General features: G+C 46.1%; 1 protein-coding gene across 15 annotated transcripts in view; it reads right to left on the bottom strand.

Moving 5' to 3' along the window:
* Window positions 1–20894, bottom strand: part of Wdfy3 (WD repeat and FYVE domain containing 3) — a 230675-nt gene that overhangs the window by 141671 nt on the left and 68110 nt on the right. For 14 of the 15 annotated variants that reach the window (XM_087582838.1, XM_087582844.1, XM_087582840.1 and 11 more), the window contains 1 exon segment: window positions 5163–5373. In XM_087582838.1, coding sequence (XP_087438964.1) covers window positions 5163–5342 — 180 coding nt within the window. In that variant the 5' untranslated portion in view covers window positions 5343–5373. 15 annotated transcript variants of the gene reach the window in all.

Genomic DNA, 20894 nt, shown 5'->3' with positions numbered 1-20894 from the left:
TAAGTTGGGCCCCTAGTCTGTATCTGTTATTGAATGATATTATTAAACATGAAGGGCATACAGGGAATAAAAGAAGTTGGAATGTTTACAAAATCTTCTACATAGGGTATTTTGTATCTTAACTATGTGCAATATGCAAAATAAATTATGATACTGACCAATGGTCCTTAAATAAATTGTTGTGGATATAAAAGATGCAATAAAACACATAATCTGTTTGAATTCGGGATCTTTTTCTTGCCTGAGTCTAAGCGTGAGTGTCCCTGTCTACAGTTTTAAAAGCAAAGTCACTTGTAAGGACTTGGACAGTCTTCAACTTGGATACTTCTCAAACAGAAGTTGGAAGTGCTTTCAAAAGAAAGAGGAATTTCTTGAGGATCGAATTCATAAATATTAATTTCAAAATAAGACTACGATAATATACTATGCTAATTAACAATGGCCTCTTATGAAATATCCGACAATAAAAACCTAATTCATTTTGAAAAGGTTCATTCTCAGCATTTTTCCTGTGCGGCTTTGTCTCTGGACGGAAAGGTTAATTATTTTTTAGAATGCCAAGTAAACATTATCCTCTGTTCTCAGACTCCCCATAATCTCTTGTCTGAGATGGGGGGGGGGGGGTAACAGCAACGCCCCCTGCAGGTCCATGACGGAGACCACGGGAGGCATTTCAAGCTCTGTGCCTAAAGCCTGGCCCAGAAAAAATGCTCAGCACATGTCAATGCCAACCCATGTCCCGAGAAGAAACGTCACACGCTGAGAACACTCACAGGCAAACTTTAGAAGCTACCTGCATAGAGAAGCCTGTGTCCAACCAAATCTGTTTGCCTAGCATGAAGCACAAATTAGGCAAAGCTACACACAAAAAAATCAACTCATTTTCGCAAACACTGGTTGGCCATATCGCCATACTAAGTCACTCAATTCACCAAAACTATTTCCTGTTGGCAGAGAATGTCCACACACACATGGCCAAACATTACTAAAGAAATAATTATCAATTCATAGATTGGATAGGAATGGAAATTTGTGCTTGTTAGTGTCCATGTAGTGAGTGTAAATCGTATATTTTTATCAGTCATAATGGTATAGAGATTACATCTAATCCTTACATCTTTTGGGACTTTCCTAGGAAGCTAAGTGTACCTCTGTGGTAGGATACTTGCCTACGCATGTAAGAGGCGTGCCCACCACACACACACACACTCACGCACACACGCACGCACGCATGCAGGCACAGGGGTTGGGGTGGGGTGGTGGTACCAAACTTCTGAGGGTCAAGTAATTCAATATTCAGAGGCTTAGGAAACTGTATATACCTGTACTTCTAATCAGGCAGAAGTCAGATGCCACATTAAAGGTCCTGCTGAGAGGGCAGACAGAAGTGAACTGGGCAGGTAGCTCAGGGGTACACTTCTTGTCTAGCACACAGGAGACTTTGAGCAATTGTCGTGCCTTTGAAATGCTCCTAGGCTGGGAGAAGGGAATCATCCTACACTAACCAAGGGCAGGAGAGTGTCATAAATGTTTTAGAGAGACAACTAGGAGGTAGAAAAGACAAGAGTCCTACAGCGTTCTTGTAAATTCTGCTGGTTCCAGTAAGACCAATGACTTTTCTGAACAGGGCTTGAACCCCGCTCACTGCTGATTTCTGCTACCATTTTAAAATGGCTGTTTTAACCTTCTACTGTCTCCTCCCTCATCACTCTTGCATTCTCTGCAGATTGCAGATAGCAAAGGAAAGAGAAGCATGTTCTGTGAACGTACTGGTATTTCCATTCTCTCTGTATTCTACGGAGCACAGCCCAGTAGATGCAGTGTGATGTAATCCTCTCAGCGCTCCTCCTATCCCAGCTCTTCCGACTGACCGGCCAGCGCATCCTCAAACACAAGGTGGACCCGCTGTCTCCACAACAGAACAGTCTGGACAGCACACAGTGAGGACGCAGTCACCTCCGATGGCCCCTCCACTCTTAATCATAATCAGTCCACACTAGTGTTCCAAAACTAAAGTAAAACCAACTTTCCTTGGGCTCACCACTCAGTCTCCTTACTCTATGTCCACGAAGGACATTTTCTGCCAAAACCAACAGGAAGTTAAGGTCTCCAGGGAAGGTCTCCCCCACCAGCATCCCGAGTCTGCACTCACGCCAGTGACTGTGTCTCCCTGCGATAAGCTCGGTGATACTGTGCCCTGCTTATCCATCCATCTGTACCCTGACATCGGGCTCTTCCCCCTTTGATCTAAGTTTGCTCTCCCTGAAAGTTTACAAATCTCTTCCTTTTTTTAACAATTAAGCCTGAATCTTCCTAATCTTCAAAAAAGAGCAAAATTTTTGAAACGTACAACAAAACAAAACAAACAAACAAACAAACAAAAACCCCACTAAACCCCCTTATGTGCTGCTAGGCTTCTGCCAACTCGACACAAACTGCAGTCATCTAGGACTCCTCAAATGAGGAGTGGCCTCCACAGGTGGCCGGTGGGTATCTGCGGGTCACCGTCTTAATTAATGACTGACGTGGGAGGCCCACTCCACGGAGGGCTCTGGGTTGTATGAGGAAGCAGGGTGAACAAGCCAGGGAGCAGTGCCTCTCTACGGTTCCTCCTCCTGCTCCTGCCTGAGCTCCTCCACTGATTTCCCTCAGGGACCCACGTGATCTTTCTTTTGCTTCTCTAGCCCGACTCAGCACCTTTTCTGTGAAGAACTGCCAACTTCTGTCTCACCCAAAGTGCCCAACCTCAGGTGTTTTCGTTATAGTGGCACCAGGCTAACTGAACTTGTCTCACCCAAAGTGCCCAACCTCAGGTGTTTTCATTATAGTGGCACCAGGCTAACTGAACTTGTACTGGTATCTTTTTTTTTTTTTAGAAGTTCTTTCAAACTCAGCAAACCTAGTATATTCCTTTCTTCTCCCATTCATTCCTCAACTCTGCCTTCTAGCTCCACTCTGGACTGTCTGCTTATGTTAGCAAGGTTAGCCCACTTAGCCTCTGGGCATACATGTGAGGACTGTCTGCTCAGGTTAGCCCACTTAGCCTCTGGGCATACATGTGAGGGATGCCTGGTGAGGACTGTCTGCTTAGGTTAGCCTCTGGGCACACCTGAGGGCTTTCTGGTTAGGTTATTAGCATCTGGGCACACTTGTGAAGACTGTTAGGGTTAGCCAGGTTAGCGTCTGGGGGCTCCCATGAGGACTTCTGTTTAGGCTGGCCTCTGAGTGAGCCTGAGAGGGATCATCTAGTTCATACTGACTGAGGCAGAAGGACTCAGCTAACTGAGCAGCACTCGGGGAAACTCGGGGAGCACTGAGTACTCATCGTTCTCTGCTTCCCCACTGTGGATGCGATGTGATCAGTTCCCTCAAACTCCTGCCATTACGACCTCTACAGCCCAGGACTTTAAAGCGAGAGTCAGAACGAATGTTAAGTGTTCCTTAAGTTATGTTGGTCGGGAATGTTAATGCGGTAATGAGAAAAGTAACCACTAAGGTGGAAATCTGTTCTTATTTTACAGCCTAGAAAACAGAGATGACTGCCTCTCTCCAAGAGCAATAACACAACTGAAATCCTGACTCTAGCTGAGACAAAGGCAAGGCAGTGATACAGAAAACTGGAGATTGGGTAACATTTTACATGATGAATATGAGGTATCAACTTCACTCCACAACGTGGCTTTAGGAGAACACTAGGGTCAAGCTGGTAAAAACTCCTGCTTCCTGAGATAAGAGCACACTCAAGAAATCAGCCCTGTGGGTCTCATGACCGGGAGAGATCTCAACTACGGAAGCCATGTCATATCACCACACGAGCTCCCACTTCTCTATACATGTAGTTTCCAGAATATTTTCAATATCTCGTCCTTAAATATCAGCGCAGACGACTGGGAGACAAGAACAGTCTGCACGGTTTCCAGACAACACGCCGACAGAGAGAATGATGTAGAGATGAGGGGAGTGAGTCAGAAACTAGGGAGGGAGGAAGAGACAGGAGACCTGAGGGATGTGTGGTAGAGGGATGAGGCACAGAGAGATGGAGTCAGGAGTAAGAAACAGAGAGAGGAAAGAAGAAAGGAACCAGGAGCACAGAGATCAGAGAGAAGGGGGGATGGGGGTGGGGAGAGAAGAGGAAGAACAGGCAGGGAGGAGAGAGTCAGAAACTCAAGAGATTACATCAGGAGCAAAGGTGACAAAGATTCATCTTTGCAGGACACTGACCCCTCCCTCAGCCAGGGGACAACAACACTGAGAACTCATTAGGCCCAACTACATGGAGGAGGAGAGAGAGGGGTGTGTGAGGCAGGAGATTGAGTGTGTGAGGCAGGGGATTGAGTGTGTTGGGGTTGGGAGGGGCAGGAAGCAAGTTCTCACATTTTTAGTAGGAAGTCAGTTACAAAAGGACAGTCAGGGCAGAACTATAAAAGCCTGCGTTAAGGGCAGCAGCATTAGCAGTGAGCTCCAAGCCCACCACCGAGCTCCCAAACTTCTCAAAACTGCACGCATGCAAACCTTTGGTCGATACCAAAAAGCTGTTTTAAAAAGTGTGACAATACCATTTAGTGCTGTGTTAGCAGTACAAGAAAACATGGCCGCCTTACGTTCTCTGTAGGCAAAGACTATCCCCTTACGGGACGGGCAGGAAAGTCAGCTGAGCAGAGCACGGTGTGGTGGCTTTTTCGGTTGAGATGCTCTCACTATGTAGCCCAGGCTAGCCTGGAACTCAAGAGATCCACCTGCCTCCCGAGTGCCAGGGTTAAAGGGGGCACTGCCATTTCAAAATCTGTGATGATTTCGGAGCTACAAAGGGCTTGGCAACCGCACAACAGAGTAACACAGGACAACGGGCAATCTTGCCTCTTCTACCTCAGGGCTGCCGAGGACTCAGTCATCCTGCCACACTTGCCAGCTTTCAGCCTCTCACTAACGGAAAGCGAAAGCTTTAGAGCCACTTCGGCTCTCCCCACAGTGGGCCTGCCATCTTCTCAGTCTCCAGGGTTCGGGGTTCGGTGACTACTGAGAGACGTGTGCTCAACATCTGGCTGACAGCAAACTAAACAAAAGAGGACCCCTGCTGCCATCCACCGCTGGCCTGCCAGCCACAGTAAGGTTTCCGCAGCAACAGCTGTCCTGGAAGGAGGGTTCTGGCAGGCTGGACTCACCCTGTTGAACACTGGCAGCATCATGTACAGCTTCTCCTCCTGCTCCTTCTGGGTCATGTGCCTCGGAGGGTGGCACAGCTCGGTGAAGAGCCGTCGGAGGTGCATCAGGCCCAGGGCGTTGTCCTGAGGGCTGCACTCCTCCTGCCGAGGCCGCCCCATGATCCTCTTCACCATGTTCATCTTGGCTGGTGGGCGAAGTGCACTTCTGTTTCTGTAGGAAAATGTCAAGACACGGAGAGTCAGCATGTCCCCCGCCTTGCCCCGGCTAAGCAAGCATGTGAGAACTTTAAATAGTCCTATGACGGGCCAACATTCTTTAAACACAGAGGTAGGGTTGGTAAACCCCCAGAACAACCCTATGAACCACGCAACCTCAACTCCATACCAGTTCCAACAATTTATATACAATACAATGGGGCAAATAAAAAAAAATGCTTCCCCATTCATTTAATATCAAGTGCAAATCACAAAGGGATCAGAAACCTCGCTACCCCTGTGGCTTACCAGTTAAGCACGTGTAAAAGGAATAAATCCAGGAAGTGAACCCTGACCTAGAACACCTAAAATCAAAACCCACACATTTTCTAGTTGCAATTTTAAAACGTTTTGATGTGAAGGGTTTGTGCATGTGATGAGCAATTTGTTAATCTCGAAAGACACAAACTTAAATGGAATGATATCCCCTTACATGTTATAAATATAAAAAGGTTCATGGCAGAACTCAAAACTGCTTTCTTAAACTGTGGTTGGAAACCTTTGTTAAGTCTCATTAACTCATCACAGCAATAGACATTTTTTAAAAAGAAATCGCAGAAGAAGCCAATGGGCTGCATGTGGTAAGAGTGGTCAGTCTCCAGTAATGCAGATTTTAGGTAAGATACATTCCTGTACACTGTGCAGTTACATAACATGCATTCCTTGCTGGACCCATGCCAGTAAACTAACCACTGAGTTCACAAGAATATGTGGACTCAATCATATGTTCAGAAAGCATCAACAGCCATCCAATTACTCTGGACTGTGCCGGGAATTAGCTAATCTCAGACACAAAGCCAGGAAATCTAACAAAAGAACCAGGAAGGCTGGAAGAACATTAGGGATAAGGAGAATCTGGATGAAACACAGTTTCTTTTCAGTCTGCAAGAAAGTAGCCACGCCTGCTTTTATTTTTGCTGCAGTTACATGAACCAGTGCCACTGCTCAGGAAATGAAAGGCTGTGTCTGAGCGAGGATTTGTGTCTGGCCACAGGTCAGGACTTGGCACTCTATCTCCCCTGCTCTGTCTCGGGCTGTGCTGCGTGTGTGGAGGCCCTGCTGTGCAAAGCACAATCAATACACAGTCAAGTGCCCCAGTGCCGCAAGGAGGGCTTGGACACAGGCAAAGAGCTAAAAACACCTACAAAGTAACAAAGGAAAATGGCTCGGTTCAGGGATGCCCACATACTCATGTCTTAAAAGTATGACTTTAGTCCGCCCAGTGTTAGTAAAAGGATTTCAGCAAACACATCCAAGAGGCCTACTAACGTGCTGGAAACCTCCGAGAAACCTCCAGATGAAAAACAATCCTGGTCGGGATTGGTAAGCACGCACACAATCATCTGCGGCCTCAGTTCCAAGGCCTTCGGTGCCCTCCTCCGGCTCCGTAGGCACCTGCACACATGCGGTGCCCTTAAAAATCACACGGGAGAGCACACACATTCATACAAAAAATGAATCTTGTAAAAAAACAAGGGGGGGGCAGGAGGGGACTACAGGTGAGGACCCGTCCATCGGTCCACTTAGCAAATGCTGCTCACTCAACTGAGGTCACTGAGTCACACTGCTGTGGAGCGGGTGTCCAGAGCTTTGCACCCGGATCAACAGCTCCTCCATTTACCCCAACTCTAGTGTCTGAGTAGCCTGAGTTGTCACGTAACAGGCAACATACAGTATCTGTGCTTGCAAAGCCATCTTAATTCATACTTAATGAACTCAAGGTTCATCTCTTATCGTTTGCAAATGAAAGGGCTTCTGTATTTTTCTGTATTCTCTATGGCTGAGTAATATTCCGCTGGGTACATATTCTTAAGCCATTCTTTTTAATCCATTTATATACTGTATTAGTTACCGTTTTATTGTGGTGACGGGGCACCATGGCCAAGGCGATTTATTCAAAACACTTAACAGGGGCTTGCTTACAATGTCACGTAAGCAAGCATTAGTCCGTGCTCATCATGGCAGGGAGCACAGCAGGCACAGACGGCACTGGACCAGCAGTGGAGAGCTTGTATCTTATGTACAAGATAGCCAGCCAGCCAGACAACCAGGAAGGCAGACAGAGAGAGGGAGACAGACTGACTGGGCTTGGTGTGGGCTTTTGAAACCTCAAAGCCCACTCCCAGTAACCCTCCCTCCAACAAAGGCCACACTTGGGTTTACACTTCCTAAAGAGTCCACCAACTGGGGACCAAACATCCACAGACAGAAAGAAGCCTACGGGCACCAATATACATTCAAACCACCACAGCAAGAGGCCTGTAGGTTGTTTTCTCTAACGTGGCTATTGTGAATAACCCGAGGGCAAGCAAGGGAAGGGAGATATCAGCGATCAATGTCACTTCAGCATCTAGAAGTAGGACTGCCGGGTTATTGCTTGGCTCTGATTTTAGCATGTTTATGCTCCTCTGCAGTTTCTGCAATAGCTGTATTCATTTCCATTCCTACCAACATCGTACAAAGGCTGCCTTTCCCCCAACCCGGCCAACATTTCTTATGTAACAGCCACCCCCACACTACAGGAGCAGCCTGTGGTTTGGGTCTGCATCTCACCGAAGCTGGGTGGTACTAAGCACGGTTTCCATATAAACCTCGCTCGCCCGCTGTAATACATTCTTTTGAGAAGTATCTGTCCAGGCCTTTGGCTCAGTTTTTAATTGGGTTATCTGGGAATTTACTGGCGAAGTCTCTCATACGTTTGAGACCTAACCTCTTAACAGATACAGGCACCTAGGGCATTTCCTGCTGCCCCTAGGTGGTCTCTTCACTCCTGGCTGTTGCCTTTGCTCTGCAGAGAGAGGTTCACCCCTAATGCAGTCTCACTGGCTGCTTTTGTTGACTTCTTGGTGCCAAAACCAACAATATTATTTCCTAAACCAACAGCAAGAAGCCTTCACTGCTTTCCCTAGTAGCTTTTGGTTCTAGTTTAAACTACTTTGACTTGGCTTTACATACCCTGTAAAGTTAAGAGTCTAACTTCAGTTCTCTGCGGTTGGGTTCCCAGTTTCCCCAAGTCCATTTATTATAGGGACCGTGTGTGTCCTTGGTACATCTGCTGAAGAAGGTGAGTTTACTTCTAATCTAGTTTACTTCTTTCCCTCTACTTGGCTGTTCTCTCTCACTGATCTAAACCTTAGAGCTACCCTTGATGTGTGATGTATTTGGGAACCAGAAAACAGAAAGCCTCCAGCTTTGTTAATATTTTCTTCTTCAAGACCGCTGTAAGCTGTGAGTATCTCTATTAAGATTTTTGCTTTGTTTTTACTTCAGACAAGAGCAGATCTTGCCATGTTGAACATTAGCCTCCAACTTCCAGTCTGCATTAGGGCTGCTTGTCCGCGCCTCCTGCACAGACAGCCTGGACACCAGTGCACCCTGCCCCTCGCTGCTGCCGTTCATCCATGGTTTGGTTCGTTCACTTGTTTATTCCCTTCTAGGTTTGGACAGCAATGGAACGGACACTGCGATCGTTTTTACATTAATCCACCCGATCCCCAAGCACAGAATATCTGCTTTACCCGTCTCCCCTCCACCTCTCATCAGTGATCAGTAATTTTAGTGTAGAAATCTTTTACTTATGCTCATGGCTATGAATCATAGCGTTTTTGCTCTACTGGGAAACTGTTTTCTCTTTCTAACAAAGTCCACGAGAAGACAAATAAATCACCTCTATTACCAGAGGGGCGAAAATAAGGCTGGAGGAGACTCTGGGCCTTCCTCTCTCACTCGTTCTGCATCTGGCTTTCCAGCTCTTCTGTATCTATTGTAGAGCAAACGATTCTTGGAAACTGCAAACTTCCTGTTCATTTAACATAAAGAAATCATCAGAATCTGGAATTTTTCCTGGAGATAAATGAAGAAAATTTCACTCCTTAAAAAAAAAAAGAAAAGAAAGAAAACCCGCAAGGCTACACACGTAGGTGCTAGCCCTTGCCCCACACACACAGGCTGAGGCTAGAGGGTCATGACAAACCCACAGCTACAGGAAGGAAGAGAACTCCGTAGAGCTTGCAGCTTACGGCTCTCAACGCCCTGCACCGAGCTTCACCTGCGACATCTTCCCTCACAGCCTTTTGGTGGACGCAAACATTTATGTGACGTTCTAAGTGCATTGCTGACATTCAGTGAACATTTACTTTCTTCCATTACCTTGGCTATCAGACTTCATTCCTTTTTATAACTGTAGCTGTTGAATTGAGTAAAAAATAATTAATTAATTCTGTAGTTGAGGCTCAAGGACAGATGTTATTGTTTGGACTGGACAGAGTCTGCCCGCTATACTACTGCTCTCCTGAGGTCTGACTAGGCTCTTATGGCTCAGTCTTTTAGGAGCTGAGGAGATTTAAAGGCCTGGGCCACCATGCCCAACGCAAGAGGAGACTTCTCAAGCAGAAGATTAGAGAAATATAGAAGATACCCAGCAGGAGAACAAACTATGAAGTTACATTTTGGGAAGAATGTTATAGGTTTAGGGTTGTTTTTTTTTTCTTAAATATAATTATGAAGATTATTGTGTTTCACAGGCTTTCCTGTTAAACCCAATTTTTCCCCCAACACAAGAAAAAAGTGTTTGTACTACCAACAGGAGGGTATTTCAGTATCAGTGGGATAAAGAGCCTGAATCCAGACAGTACTCCTTAATCTAACCTTTCATGCTAATGCCTGAAAACCATTTTACACCTCCCCCCTCCAAAAGCCTGTAAAAAGGATTTTCATTACTTAAGTCACAGAGGCTTACAGCCCAAGCGAAGTCTGCACTGCCTCCCAGAGGCTTCATCTTAGAAGAAACACACACACACACACACACACACACACACACACACACACACACACACACATGCTTCCTCCTTTTGATTTTTCTTACACTGGAAGAGTAAGGGCCAAACTTTAGAGGGTGCCACAAAGTCCAGGTAAGGCAATGACTTCACATGTGAATTAGAAAACAGCTACAGACATACTTTTGAGCCACAATTTAAAAATTCTACATCGGTTAGAGATCCTAATGGCCAGGGCGACCGCCACTAAGACTATTCAGAGTACGTGAAATTCTTACCAGGCGTGGTGGCCACAGCTTGAATACCAGCATTCTTGAGGCAGAAGTAGGTAGATTTTTGTGAGTTCAAGGCAACACAGAACATTAGACTACACAGTGAGAATGAGGATGATGACGAAATGATGACAGAATTTCTGCCCCTGAGGTCTGAGCTCTTTGCCTTTCAATGTCAGTCACCAAGAGTTTAGCTCACTGTGAGATGTTCTAAAACCACCCATTTCCTTTACAGGACAAAATACCTATTTCCTGACATTCTCCAAGCTAAACGCATCATCCCTTTAATTCTTTAATCTTTTGTCAGCGAAGAAAGCATACGAAAGAAGCTCAGAACCACCGAGAACACTCAGGCAAGACTGACAGCTCTGAGCAGATACTGTAGACATCTCCGGGCAAGCATCGGACCACCTCCGGCTCGGACTCCCAGGGCTCTCCCTCTATCAGGATAACCATCGCTGACAGACACCTCAGAGCAGCATTTACCCTAATGAAGGTCAGTTGGTATTACGAATTAGTATAATTCGATTACACTGTGAAATAAATGCTTTTAGTCATACCCACAATCACTGGCATGCTCTAAAAGCAAATGTCTATATATTGGATGGAAGACTTGTAAAGATTTTTTTTTTTTTACAGCTCAGGGCTTCTGTAAAAGATTTCTGGCTGCCTGACAGACTTTGTACTCTAGATTATTCTGCTCAAGTCCAGGTCAGGTGCTCGGCTCTCCACTCTTCCGCACTCTCACTCTGACGGTTTCCCAGAATTCACACCTGGATAAGATCAACCACAGAATTTCCCAACCTCGAAGTTTGCTGCTGGGCTAAGGTGGAGAAAAATTCTACCATTCCTTACCCGGTTTAAAATATATGTCATGATGGGCAAGTGGCGCAGGCCTTTAATCCCAGCGCTCCAGCACTGGGAGGCAGACACAGGCACATCTCTGTGAAGTCGGTCTGGCCAGCATAGACAGGGCTCACCAGAGTTACACAGAGAGAGCCTATCTCAAAAAACCTAAGGTAATGTTATGATTAAAAAAATTTTTTCGAGTAAAAATATCGCAACGTTATGACATACAAGACAAGCAGAAACATGCCTGTCTAAAAGAAACATAAATAAACAACAAAGACAGAAAGAAATGAGCTAATAAAAAACACAGGTACAAAATGCATTGTTTAATCGAGAATTAGCAGCTAGAATACCTACGGGTTTATTTTAATCAAACACCCTAGACCAATATGTACCTGAAATAAAAAAACAGACAAACCTAACAAACAGCTCACATGTACAATCCAGGCACCCAGGAGGCCTAAAGAGCAAGGCTAGCTGTCTCGATGAAAACCACAAATCAATTTATTAAGATAACAAACCACCGCAGGTAAAACGAGCAGGTCATTGTGCGTGTATCGAGAGCACCAGAGATGCAAATAAAACAAAAAAGTATCTGTTTATCAGTTTGACAAAACTAAGAATTTATAAACTACGTACTTCGCAACAACAGCAAAAATGGAGAGGTGCAGACATTGTTGATGAGAGCCTAAGGCACTGTTTTCCTGGAGCATCCGATGGTTCCATGACTGGTTTCTCAGCACGTACTACGTCCTTAATAATCCTGTTCTACAGGATACGGAGGTCACACACATACCATGCAAGGTGCCGAGTGGTCTATGACCTCTGGGTTCTCCATCAGACCGAAGGCTGGCCAGGACTCATCGTTACCGGGACGCGCCCCCACATGAACGGAACGGCTGCTGGCAGTGGTATGGCGTGGTGCGCCCAAAGTATAGATAGAGTGTTGAAAACTAGTTACAGAAAAAAGTTAAAGAAAAAGCAAAACTAGAGTTTATCATATAAAATTCTTAAGATTCTGGCCCTCACACAGGAAGCCACTGAGTAAACAGGAAAGACTCTTCTTGGCTTTGGAGGGATGGGGTAAAAAAGTTTGCTTTATATCAGAAACCTGTGGAGTCAGGAACCAGTGGAAACCTTGGGGGGAACTGCGATGAGCTGCTGCGTGAGCCAGCGGGTGCGCTCTCAGGACCGGCAGGCAAAAACCGCCCAGTAAGTGGCAAAATCAGACCTTTTTTTTCTCTCAAGTTATTCGGATCTCTGTGTAGGCCAGATTCATTGTTCCTCAAAAAGTTAAGTATTATAGCATGTAATCTTTTAAAAACTCATAATTTATGTATGCTGCTTCTTACCAAATGAAAAAATCTTCACAAAACCCCTTAACTGTCTGCAGGACAAAGGCTGGGCTATGCATTTGTCTAAGTTGAAAAGGTACCAATTTGCTTCAAGAAAACTTGTTGCTATCCGATCACTGAGATCTCTCCCCGATGTGTGAATTCCCTCACATCTCCCTGTGGTCTACAAATCCTCAGCTACTCATGGGGCCGAGTGCACACTAAAAGTGAAGAGGTGAGTGCACGGACAATTGATGATAGGTGACCAGCCACTCTGTGGGGCTTCCCTGTGTGGTCCCTGCACAGAAGGCGGGACTGTGACACCCAGGACTTGCTTCTCTGTGCCACTAAAGAGCTCAGCTTCTTTGGAGAAAGCCTCCCTAACAATCCCCCCAACCCCCGGGGTTCACAGCAAGTCTCTCTCTCATCCCCACAGTGCACTGTGGAATTGCTATTGTCTTTTTCCAACACCAGATCAAAAGAAGTATACAGAGCAGGAAGCAAAGGTGATGCCCCACTCAACTTTTCTAGCCCAATCCTGACGATACGTGGTAAAGAAGCAGCAGGAAGAAGCACGCCTTAAGCCCAGCAACTGGGGAGCAGAGGCAGGTGGATCTGTGGGAGGTTTGAGGGCAGCCTAGTCTATATCAGTTCCAGGACTACACAGTGAGACACTGTCTCAATGAGAGGAGACAGAGACACACAGAGAGAGTGTGACAAAGGGACTGATGGAAGAGTAAAGGATGAGCAATGTAGTTGAGATGAATAAATTAAAGGTATCCCAAGGCAGAGGCAGTGCGGACGACTTAAAACCTGTCAGGTGGCCAAGCACAGGGATGGGGACCCACAATCCCAGAGCTCAGGAAGCAAAGGCAGGGAGGAGCTCAAATCGGAGACCAGCTTGTGTGTGTGTGTGTGTGTGTGTGTGTGTGTATCAAGACCCTGGTAGATCTGTAATGCTAGCCCTCGAGGCTAAGGGGGGTGGGGCAGCCTGAGATAAGGTATGACTCCATCTCAAAATCAAAATAAGGAAAAGTAAATTGGAGGGCCTGGGGATGTAGGGCAGCAACTGAGCATCTCCCCAGCAAGTAGGATACTTGGTTTAATCCTCAGTTCACTAAAACAAGGGTGATCCCACCTCTGTGGGTGGAGACAAAAGAAATGTGAGTTCAAGGACAGCCTGGGCTACACAGTGAGGTGAGGACAACCTGGGCTATGCAGTGAGGTGCAGCTGAACCTGTCTGGAGGCTCCGCCACACACCTAAACGGCTTTCAGAGTGCTAAGAAGCCCCATGTAAAAATCATTGTCACCTTGTCTGTGTTAGCAAAAGTGAAATTACCCAGCTTCCTCATCTGACTTTGTTCCCAGACTTCCCCAAAGTCTGTGTGCCCATTCACTGAGCATAGAATTCCACTGAAGCCACCAACAATGGGCTGGGGTCACTGTCGTTGGATTCTAGCCACAGGGAAAGCTTTGTTGAAATTGAATTCCCTGAGTGCCTGCCATATATAAAACATCGCACAAATGCCAGCTCCAGTGTTTACTCCATCCATGGTGTGGCGACACGTCTTTCCCCAAAGTTCTAACAAGTTAGTACGTATTCTGCCTAAAAGTGAGCCAGACCACCATACGCTAGGCCAGAGGTCCTCAAACTCTGGACGGACGCATGCATCTCTCTCAACCTGCCATGCATGTTGCAACCTGAGCTTTCTCCACAGAGACTTTCTTCTGCTTGAAATGAAAACTAAAATTTAACTGCCCGACAGTTTACCATGCATACTTGATTTTCCCGTCCTAAGGCAATTGTGAACACACAAATGCCCACAGTCACTCACTCCCCCTCTGCTTTCGACACCGGAGTATAGACATGAGGGACAATAAAACTTGTTTTTAAAGAGTCTCGCAATGTAAGCCAGATGGACTCAAAGTCATGGTCCTCCTGCCTCATACACTCTCCTGAGTGTTGCGGGGGAACAGCAATGAAAAATATTCACAATGTTCAGGATAAAAATAATGTTAAGCAAAACTAGACATGTGCACACACAATCAACTTTGTCAAAATTAAAAGCCACTGCACATCCAAGTCAACAAAAGAAACACAAACTAATAACATGCAAGGTCCAAACTGGGAAGAGGGAACAACCTGTGATATCTACACAAATAGAAAAGCGTGAGATCCAAAACATACAAAGAGCACCTTCAAAATCAATGACAGAAAAGCAAATAAACACCATGCCAAACTCGAGCGAAGCACAAGGATACTTTCACAGAAAAATAAATGAATGACCACAAGTCTTAGGAAGGCTGTGCAACCTGGCTACTGATAAAGGAAACACAACTTAATAAAACAAGTTTAGAGTGAGCCAAGATAACATCTCACAATAAAATGAAAGTTCACATCTATATAAAGCAGATAAGGCTTCAGCCAAAGTTAGCTCCACCCTCACTCCTACGATACACGGTGGCTTACATGGCAGAAAAGGACTGTGGCACACGTGTCTTTACGTGCTTTTTTAAAACTTTATTTTTACTTTATGTGTGTGTTTTTACGTACTTGAATATAAATAGACCGTGTGTGCAGTGCCCTTGGCGTCCAGAAGAGGGCGCTGGAGTGCCCCCCGTCCGTCCGTGCCCACTCCCCCCTCACGTGTGCCAGGACAGAAGTTAGAGGCAGCTGGGAGCAAGTGCTTTTGACTGCATTTGATCCCAGCAGGCTGTTCTTCAGGGCCAACCTAGTCTACATAGTTGAAATCTGCCCCCAAAGCATAACAAATAAGCCAGGGCTACATAGTGAGGCCGGCCCCCAATACAAATCAAAAGGGCTTTGAGAGTATGATGAAGTCAGGGACCCTGAAATGAGAACGTTCTGTAAGGTCTCAGCCGTGCTGGTGTGACCACGAAGTCAGCGGGAGGAGGAGTGTGAGAATGAGACTAGTTGTGGCTGTGGACGTGGCATCAGGGAGATGCAGCCAAGAGCCAGGAATGTGGCAGCCCCAGAAGCCGACGAGGGAGAGGAAGAGCCTCACATTGCCTCACCCGATACCTTCAGAAGGAACCCAGACAGCTCCTGGACACCCCATTTGCACTGTTAGTGCAATTTCGGAGTTCTGACCTCAGGACCCAAAAGTAAAAACTTAAGACCAAGGAAACTGCCTGGCAATGGGGTGACACCGAGCACGGCACGCTGCCTCCTCCAGCAACTCTGCTCCCAGGCACATGCGCAGAGGCCCTCTTTCGTGTGCACAGGATGTATTGGAGAAGGAGCATCCACAGGGGATAATTTGTGATTTACTACATGATTACATATAAAAACAGTAAGAGTGTAACATGTGCTGTTATACCACTTTTTGAAATAAATCTCTGGAACACAACCAGACAGCCTTACGTACGCATTCCTGTTAATACTGTTTGTAGAACTGTGAGTCTACGATGTATTCTTTCCATTTTGTTCATATTCAATACACATGGAAAGCGAAGGAAGAAATAAGCAGGAAAGTGGGTGGCTCCCTGGAGACAGGAGGCATGGCTTCCTGCTCCCTGGAGACGGGAGGCGTGGCTTCCTGCTCCCTGGAGATGGGAGGCGTGGCTTCCTGCTCCCTGGAGATGGGAGGCGTGGCTTCCTGAAGCATGCAAGGTCATGTAAGTGGGGGTACTTGTTTGTGCTTTTCGGTTTTGATTTCCCAATTCAGTTCCAAGTCCATGTCTTTATATCATGGAACATTTTGCAATTTATAGACCTTGAAAACTTTCTCACCATGCGGATCAGTTGCTAGACATTCCATGAGACATTTTATTGCCCTTCCCCTATCTCAGTCTTCGGACACTCACACATGATACACACATACATACACACACACACACTGTGTGGGTATATCCATGAAATTGAACTCTAATTAAAATGCAATTCTTGAGATCATAAAGTAAAAGACTCTCAAGACCAGTTTATCAGCTGCTCCCCTCGGTGTGTGCATGTGTGTATACAGCAGGCTTTGTAATTGCGAAAGGAAGCGTGGGAAAACACGCCTGCCTCATGCAATGGGTACAGCTACCGGAGGGAAGGCTCTTCCCAATGTGAAGTGCCTGCCCCAGTCCTTACTACGTAGTGAATAAGCACTGAATTCAACTTTCCACAGCCCCGCCCTGTGAGGACGCCCGTTTACACACTTACCTGCAGGTCTGCTGTTGCCTGGCCTCACACCCACTTAGCCAAAACCAGTCACTGCTCACTGCTGGTCAAAGTACACTCTGCGTACACCACACACAGTCCTTCCATCAGGATGTGCTGGCCAGCAGCCAGTGACCAAGGCTGATCCCCAAGGCCATTTCTCAACCTACCAGAGGTCAGTAAAAGTGTCTTGGGACTTCTGAGGGGGATTTCCAAGGAACATGTGACTACGACTGCTTTTACATATACTTCGTGTCAATCAGAGACCTGTGGGCTACTCTCGTTGACATGCCTGCCTTTAGTGTTCGGCACGGTCTGCTGCACACTGAGGATGTTCTTCCTGTGGATGCAGGCGAGCACAGTGTTTCCCTGTCCTGAGCCATCCAATGTCTGAGACAAGGCTCTTAAATGAGCCGTAAGCTCCATTTCAGCTCTGCTGGTTGGGCTCTCTAGCCCAGGGGATCTGCTTGGATTCTGAGGCGTATACAGCAGTACAGTACCCAGTGTGGGCTCTGGGAGCTGAACATAGTCTCTCCTCTCTGAGCAGCCAGCCCCTCACTGACTAATCCATCTCCCTAGTACTGAACACATTATCTTAACAAAAGTGTGAGACACGCCAGGGCCGGATGAGCCAAGGAATATTCTTGCTGACAGTAAGTCATTTTTTCCCTGTAAATTCTCTAACAAAACTACCTTAAAGATACCATCTACTGTTTAGCCACCCAGCAAGGACACACGAATGGGAAGATTAGGTACTATGAAGCCACAAAGGAACACGTTTAAATACCAGCGGCATTAGTAACGACCCAGCAGACACAAACAGCCCTCAGTACTGGATCAGACCGCCTGTCAGAGCTATTCACTCTTCTGTTTCAGCAGCAGCAGGGTTTATACGATAGCTCACAAACACAAACGGAATAAAAACCACACCTTCAGCCTTGTGTTTGGGGAGCAAGGGCTGGTCCCACTGATGGGCCTGAGGGATGAACCCTAAAAAGCAGAGCAGGATGGACTGGAGAGGTGGCTCAGTTGTTAAGAACACTCATTCTGGGGCTGGGGATTTAGCTCAGTGGTAGAGCGCTTACCTAGGAAGCGCAAGGCCCTGGGTTCGATCCCCAGCTCCGGAAAAAAAAAAGAACCAAAAAAAAAAAAAAAAAAAAAAAAAAAAAAAAAAAAAGCAGAGCAGGGGTGGGTGGGGAAGGGGGAAAGAGTAAGAAACTGATACCTCTGACCCTTGCAGCATTATCAGAACACAAGACTGGCTTCTACAGAGAGCAATGTCCGAATTACATCATTTCACTGTTGGTCACATGCGGCCATTTCAAAAACCACCTTTGGGGGAAACAGAGGGAAATCCCCACTTCCCTCTCCCCTAACTTTTTCTTCTTCCTCTTCCTCTTCCTCTTCCTTTTCTTCTTCTTTTTTAATTTGGAGACAGGATCTCACTGCTTAGCCCTGGATGTCTCAGAACTAGTTATGTAGTCCAGGCTGACCTTAAACTCTCCTGCCTCTTGTCTCCCAAGAGCTGGGATCAATAAGAGAGTAACAAGGCTGTTTGTGTCTGGGTGACATTAGATGCCACCTTCCCACTCATGCGTCCTCACTAAATGACTAAAGAGAAGACATATGTCATAAGTTTGGATTTACAGGGGAAGATGCTCACCGCCGGTCAGTACGAGCATTCCTCGATGCACTCTTCCACCCAGCCCGGTCAGCTTCACATACGGTTAAGCTAACACGTTCAGTCTGGCGAGAGTTGCTTGCTGCTCGGACAGATGTGGATTTCATCAGCCAGCCATGCCGTGTGCGCAAAACCCATGTGACAGAGGCACTCCTTTGAAGGCATTGCCTTTCTATAACCCGTGGGTAAGTTAGTCTGGGCCACATCTGAATCCGCCCACTACATCTTCTTCTGGTGGCCCATCTTCCTCTCAGAAGAAAGACGGACGCCGCATCATAAAATACGTAAATAGTTCCTTAGACTTCTCCTCTGATGGTGGAGGATTGAGTGTGTGTTTGAAGACATGCTATAACAACGCCAGGCACCATGGGCTAACAGCCTGACGATGTGCGGCCTTCTCCTCAGGATGGAGAGTGAGGCCAGTCTCTTCTCCCACTGACAACAGCTGACAAGAGCTGGGATGGGAACAGAGGCACACACCTGAAATAGGTTAAACATGTCTGCTGCCTTTGACAGTCAAAGCCAAGTAATACTCTCCTGTGTACACTTCCTGTCTAATGGCCTAAACAGAAAACTCTGCCATGCAGGACGTAACTGTTCATGTCGTCATCTAATTCTCTTGGGAAGTAACAGAGTCTCAATGGTCACAACACAGTTTCGATGTGTGCTTGCAGTGGCTCGTGTTAGATACATGTTAACATATATGATAGGAATGACAGTTTGTATTGAACAAACTAAAGACAACAGTTCAGGATAGCCACATGAACAACTTGAACTTCACCACTCCCATTTGGGTCTTTGGTTCACAAAGTGCGCCGTAGAAAGTAGTTTTACACACCCGTCCACTCAGCAGTGTCTCGAGAAAGTCAGATGCCAGAGGCTGTGTCTCCCAGTTCCTCTCCTCTGCCCCGCAGTTGGTGTCTTCCTATAACTGTCTGGACTGATTACCAAGGTTTGAGAAGGGCTGTTTTCAGTCTAAGACGTACCTAACTTCACTGTCAAGTTTCCTGAACACTGTATCTTCTGAGCTTCCCAATGTGGACAAGGGTTCAACCTTTTAGCAGGCACTATGACTTTTTTAAATTTACAAGCTGAAGATACTTGATCAGTGTCTTTTAGGTACAATTATATATTTATTATCAAATATACAATTATATATTACTTTAAAGTAACTGCATTAGATTTCTTAATCGCTTTCTTTAAATATAAAAATGGTTTTCAACTTAAAGGGGTGGCTCTACAATTCTTTACAAGTTTCTTGAAATCTACAGATGGCTCAGCAGGTAAATCTACAGGTAAAAACCCCAGATGATCTGAGTTCAATCCCTGGGATCTAGATGGCAGAAGGGAAGAACCAGCTCCCACAGGTTGTCCCCTGATATCTATCTCTCTCTCTCTCTCTCTCTCTCTCTCTCTCTCTCTCTCTCTCTCATACACACACACACACACACACACACACACACACACACACACACACACACACCATAATAAAAGCTTAAATAACTACACAGAGGGTTTCTGGCTTAGGATGGCTTGGATTACAATTCTTCAACAATTCAATGGCACAGAGCAGAGAGATACAATCAGTAGGGACCGTACGACAGGCTGTCCATTCTGACCTTTCTAGGACTAGCCATGTGCTACTGTATTCTGGGCAGTGGCAACAAGCTACCGTTCTCAGTCAACCACCAAATAAAACCGTGACGAGCTGCAGCACAGCACGCCACCAAGGTAGGGCTCTCGTGTGTTAGGGATGTCTGTGCTTTCAAAATTCATGACTCTTCCAGTGTACTGGGGTCTGTGTTGTTGGTTTTGTGTTGTTTGCAGACAACACAAATATATAATAAACCAAGGAGCAACTGTGAGGAAGTCTAACTGCTTTTCAGTCTCTTTTTTTTATTTTTAAACATTAAATTTTATCTTCTGGAGAAATCAGGATTTGAAATTAAATAATTTGGAAAGAATACTGTGAACCAACTGAAAAGCGGGAACACAAGGGAAGAAGAAATCTCAATGATCTAAACTGGTCAGCAACTGGGCGTTACAAATAATTCCCAAATCAGCAGAGTACAGCAATCTAATGAAGGCAAAATATAAGACACACCAGGATGCTTCAATGACACTGACACCAGGAGGTACAGGTCACACAAGGAAATGCTGTGAACCAGTATTGGTCAGAAAGCGAAGAGTGTCTGTGGACAGGCTCCAGGCTGTGAGAACACACCAGCAGAGGGCTCCAAGGGGACTCCTGCATCTCAAGAGCCCTGCTTCCAACTCTGCGCTCAAGAAATGCCCATGACATGGGGCTCGCACAAGGACTTCCCTGTGCTGTCTTTAGGTGCTATGGCCTTGACAGCAACTATGCAGGCACTGGCACTGAGAACATGCATAGCGTATGAC

The sequence above is a fragment of the Rattus norvegicus genome, chromosome 14, assembly GCF_021556685.1.
Source record: "Rattus norvegicus strain SHRSP/BbbUtx chromosome 14, alternate assembly SHRSP_T2T, whole genome shotgun sequence".
In the NCBI taxonomy this organism is placed as follows: Eukaryota; Metazoa; Chordata; class Mammalia; order Rodentia; family Muridae; genus Rattus; species Rattus norvegicus.
This window is presented reverse-complemented; position numbering and strand designations above follow the sequence as displayed.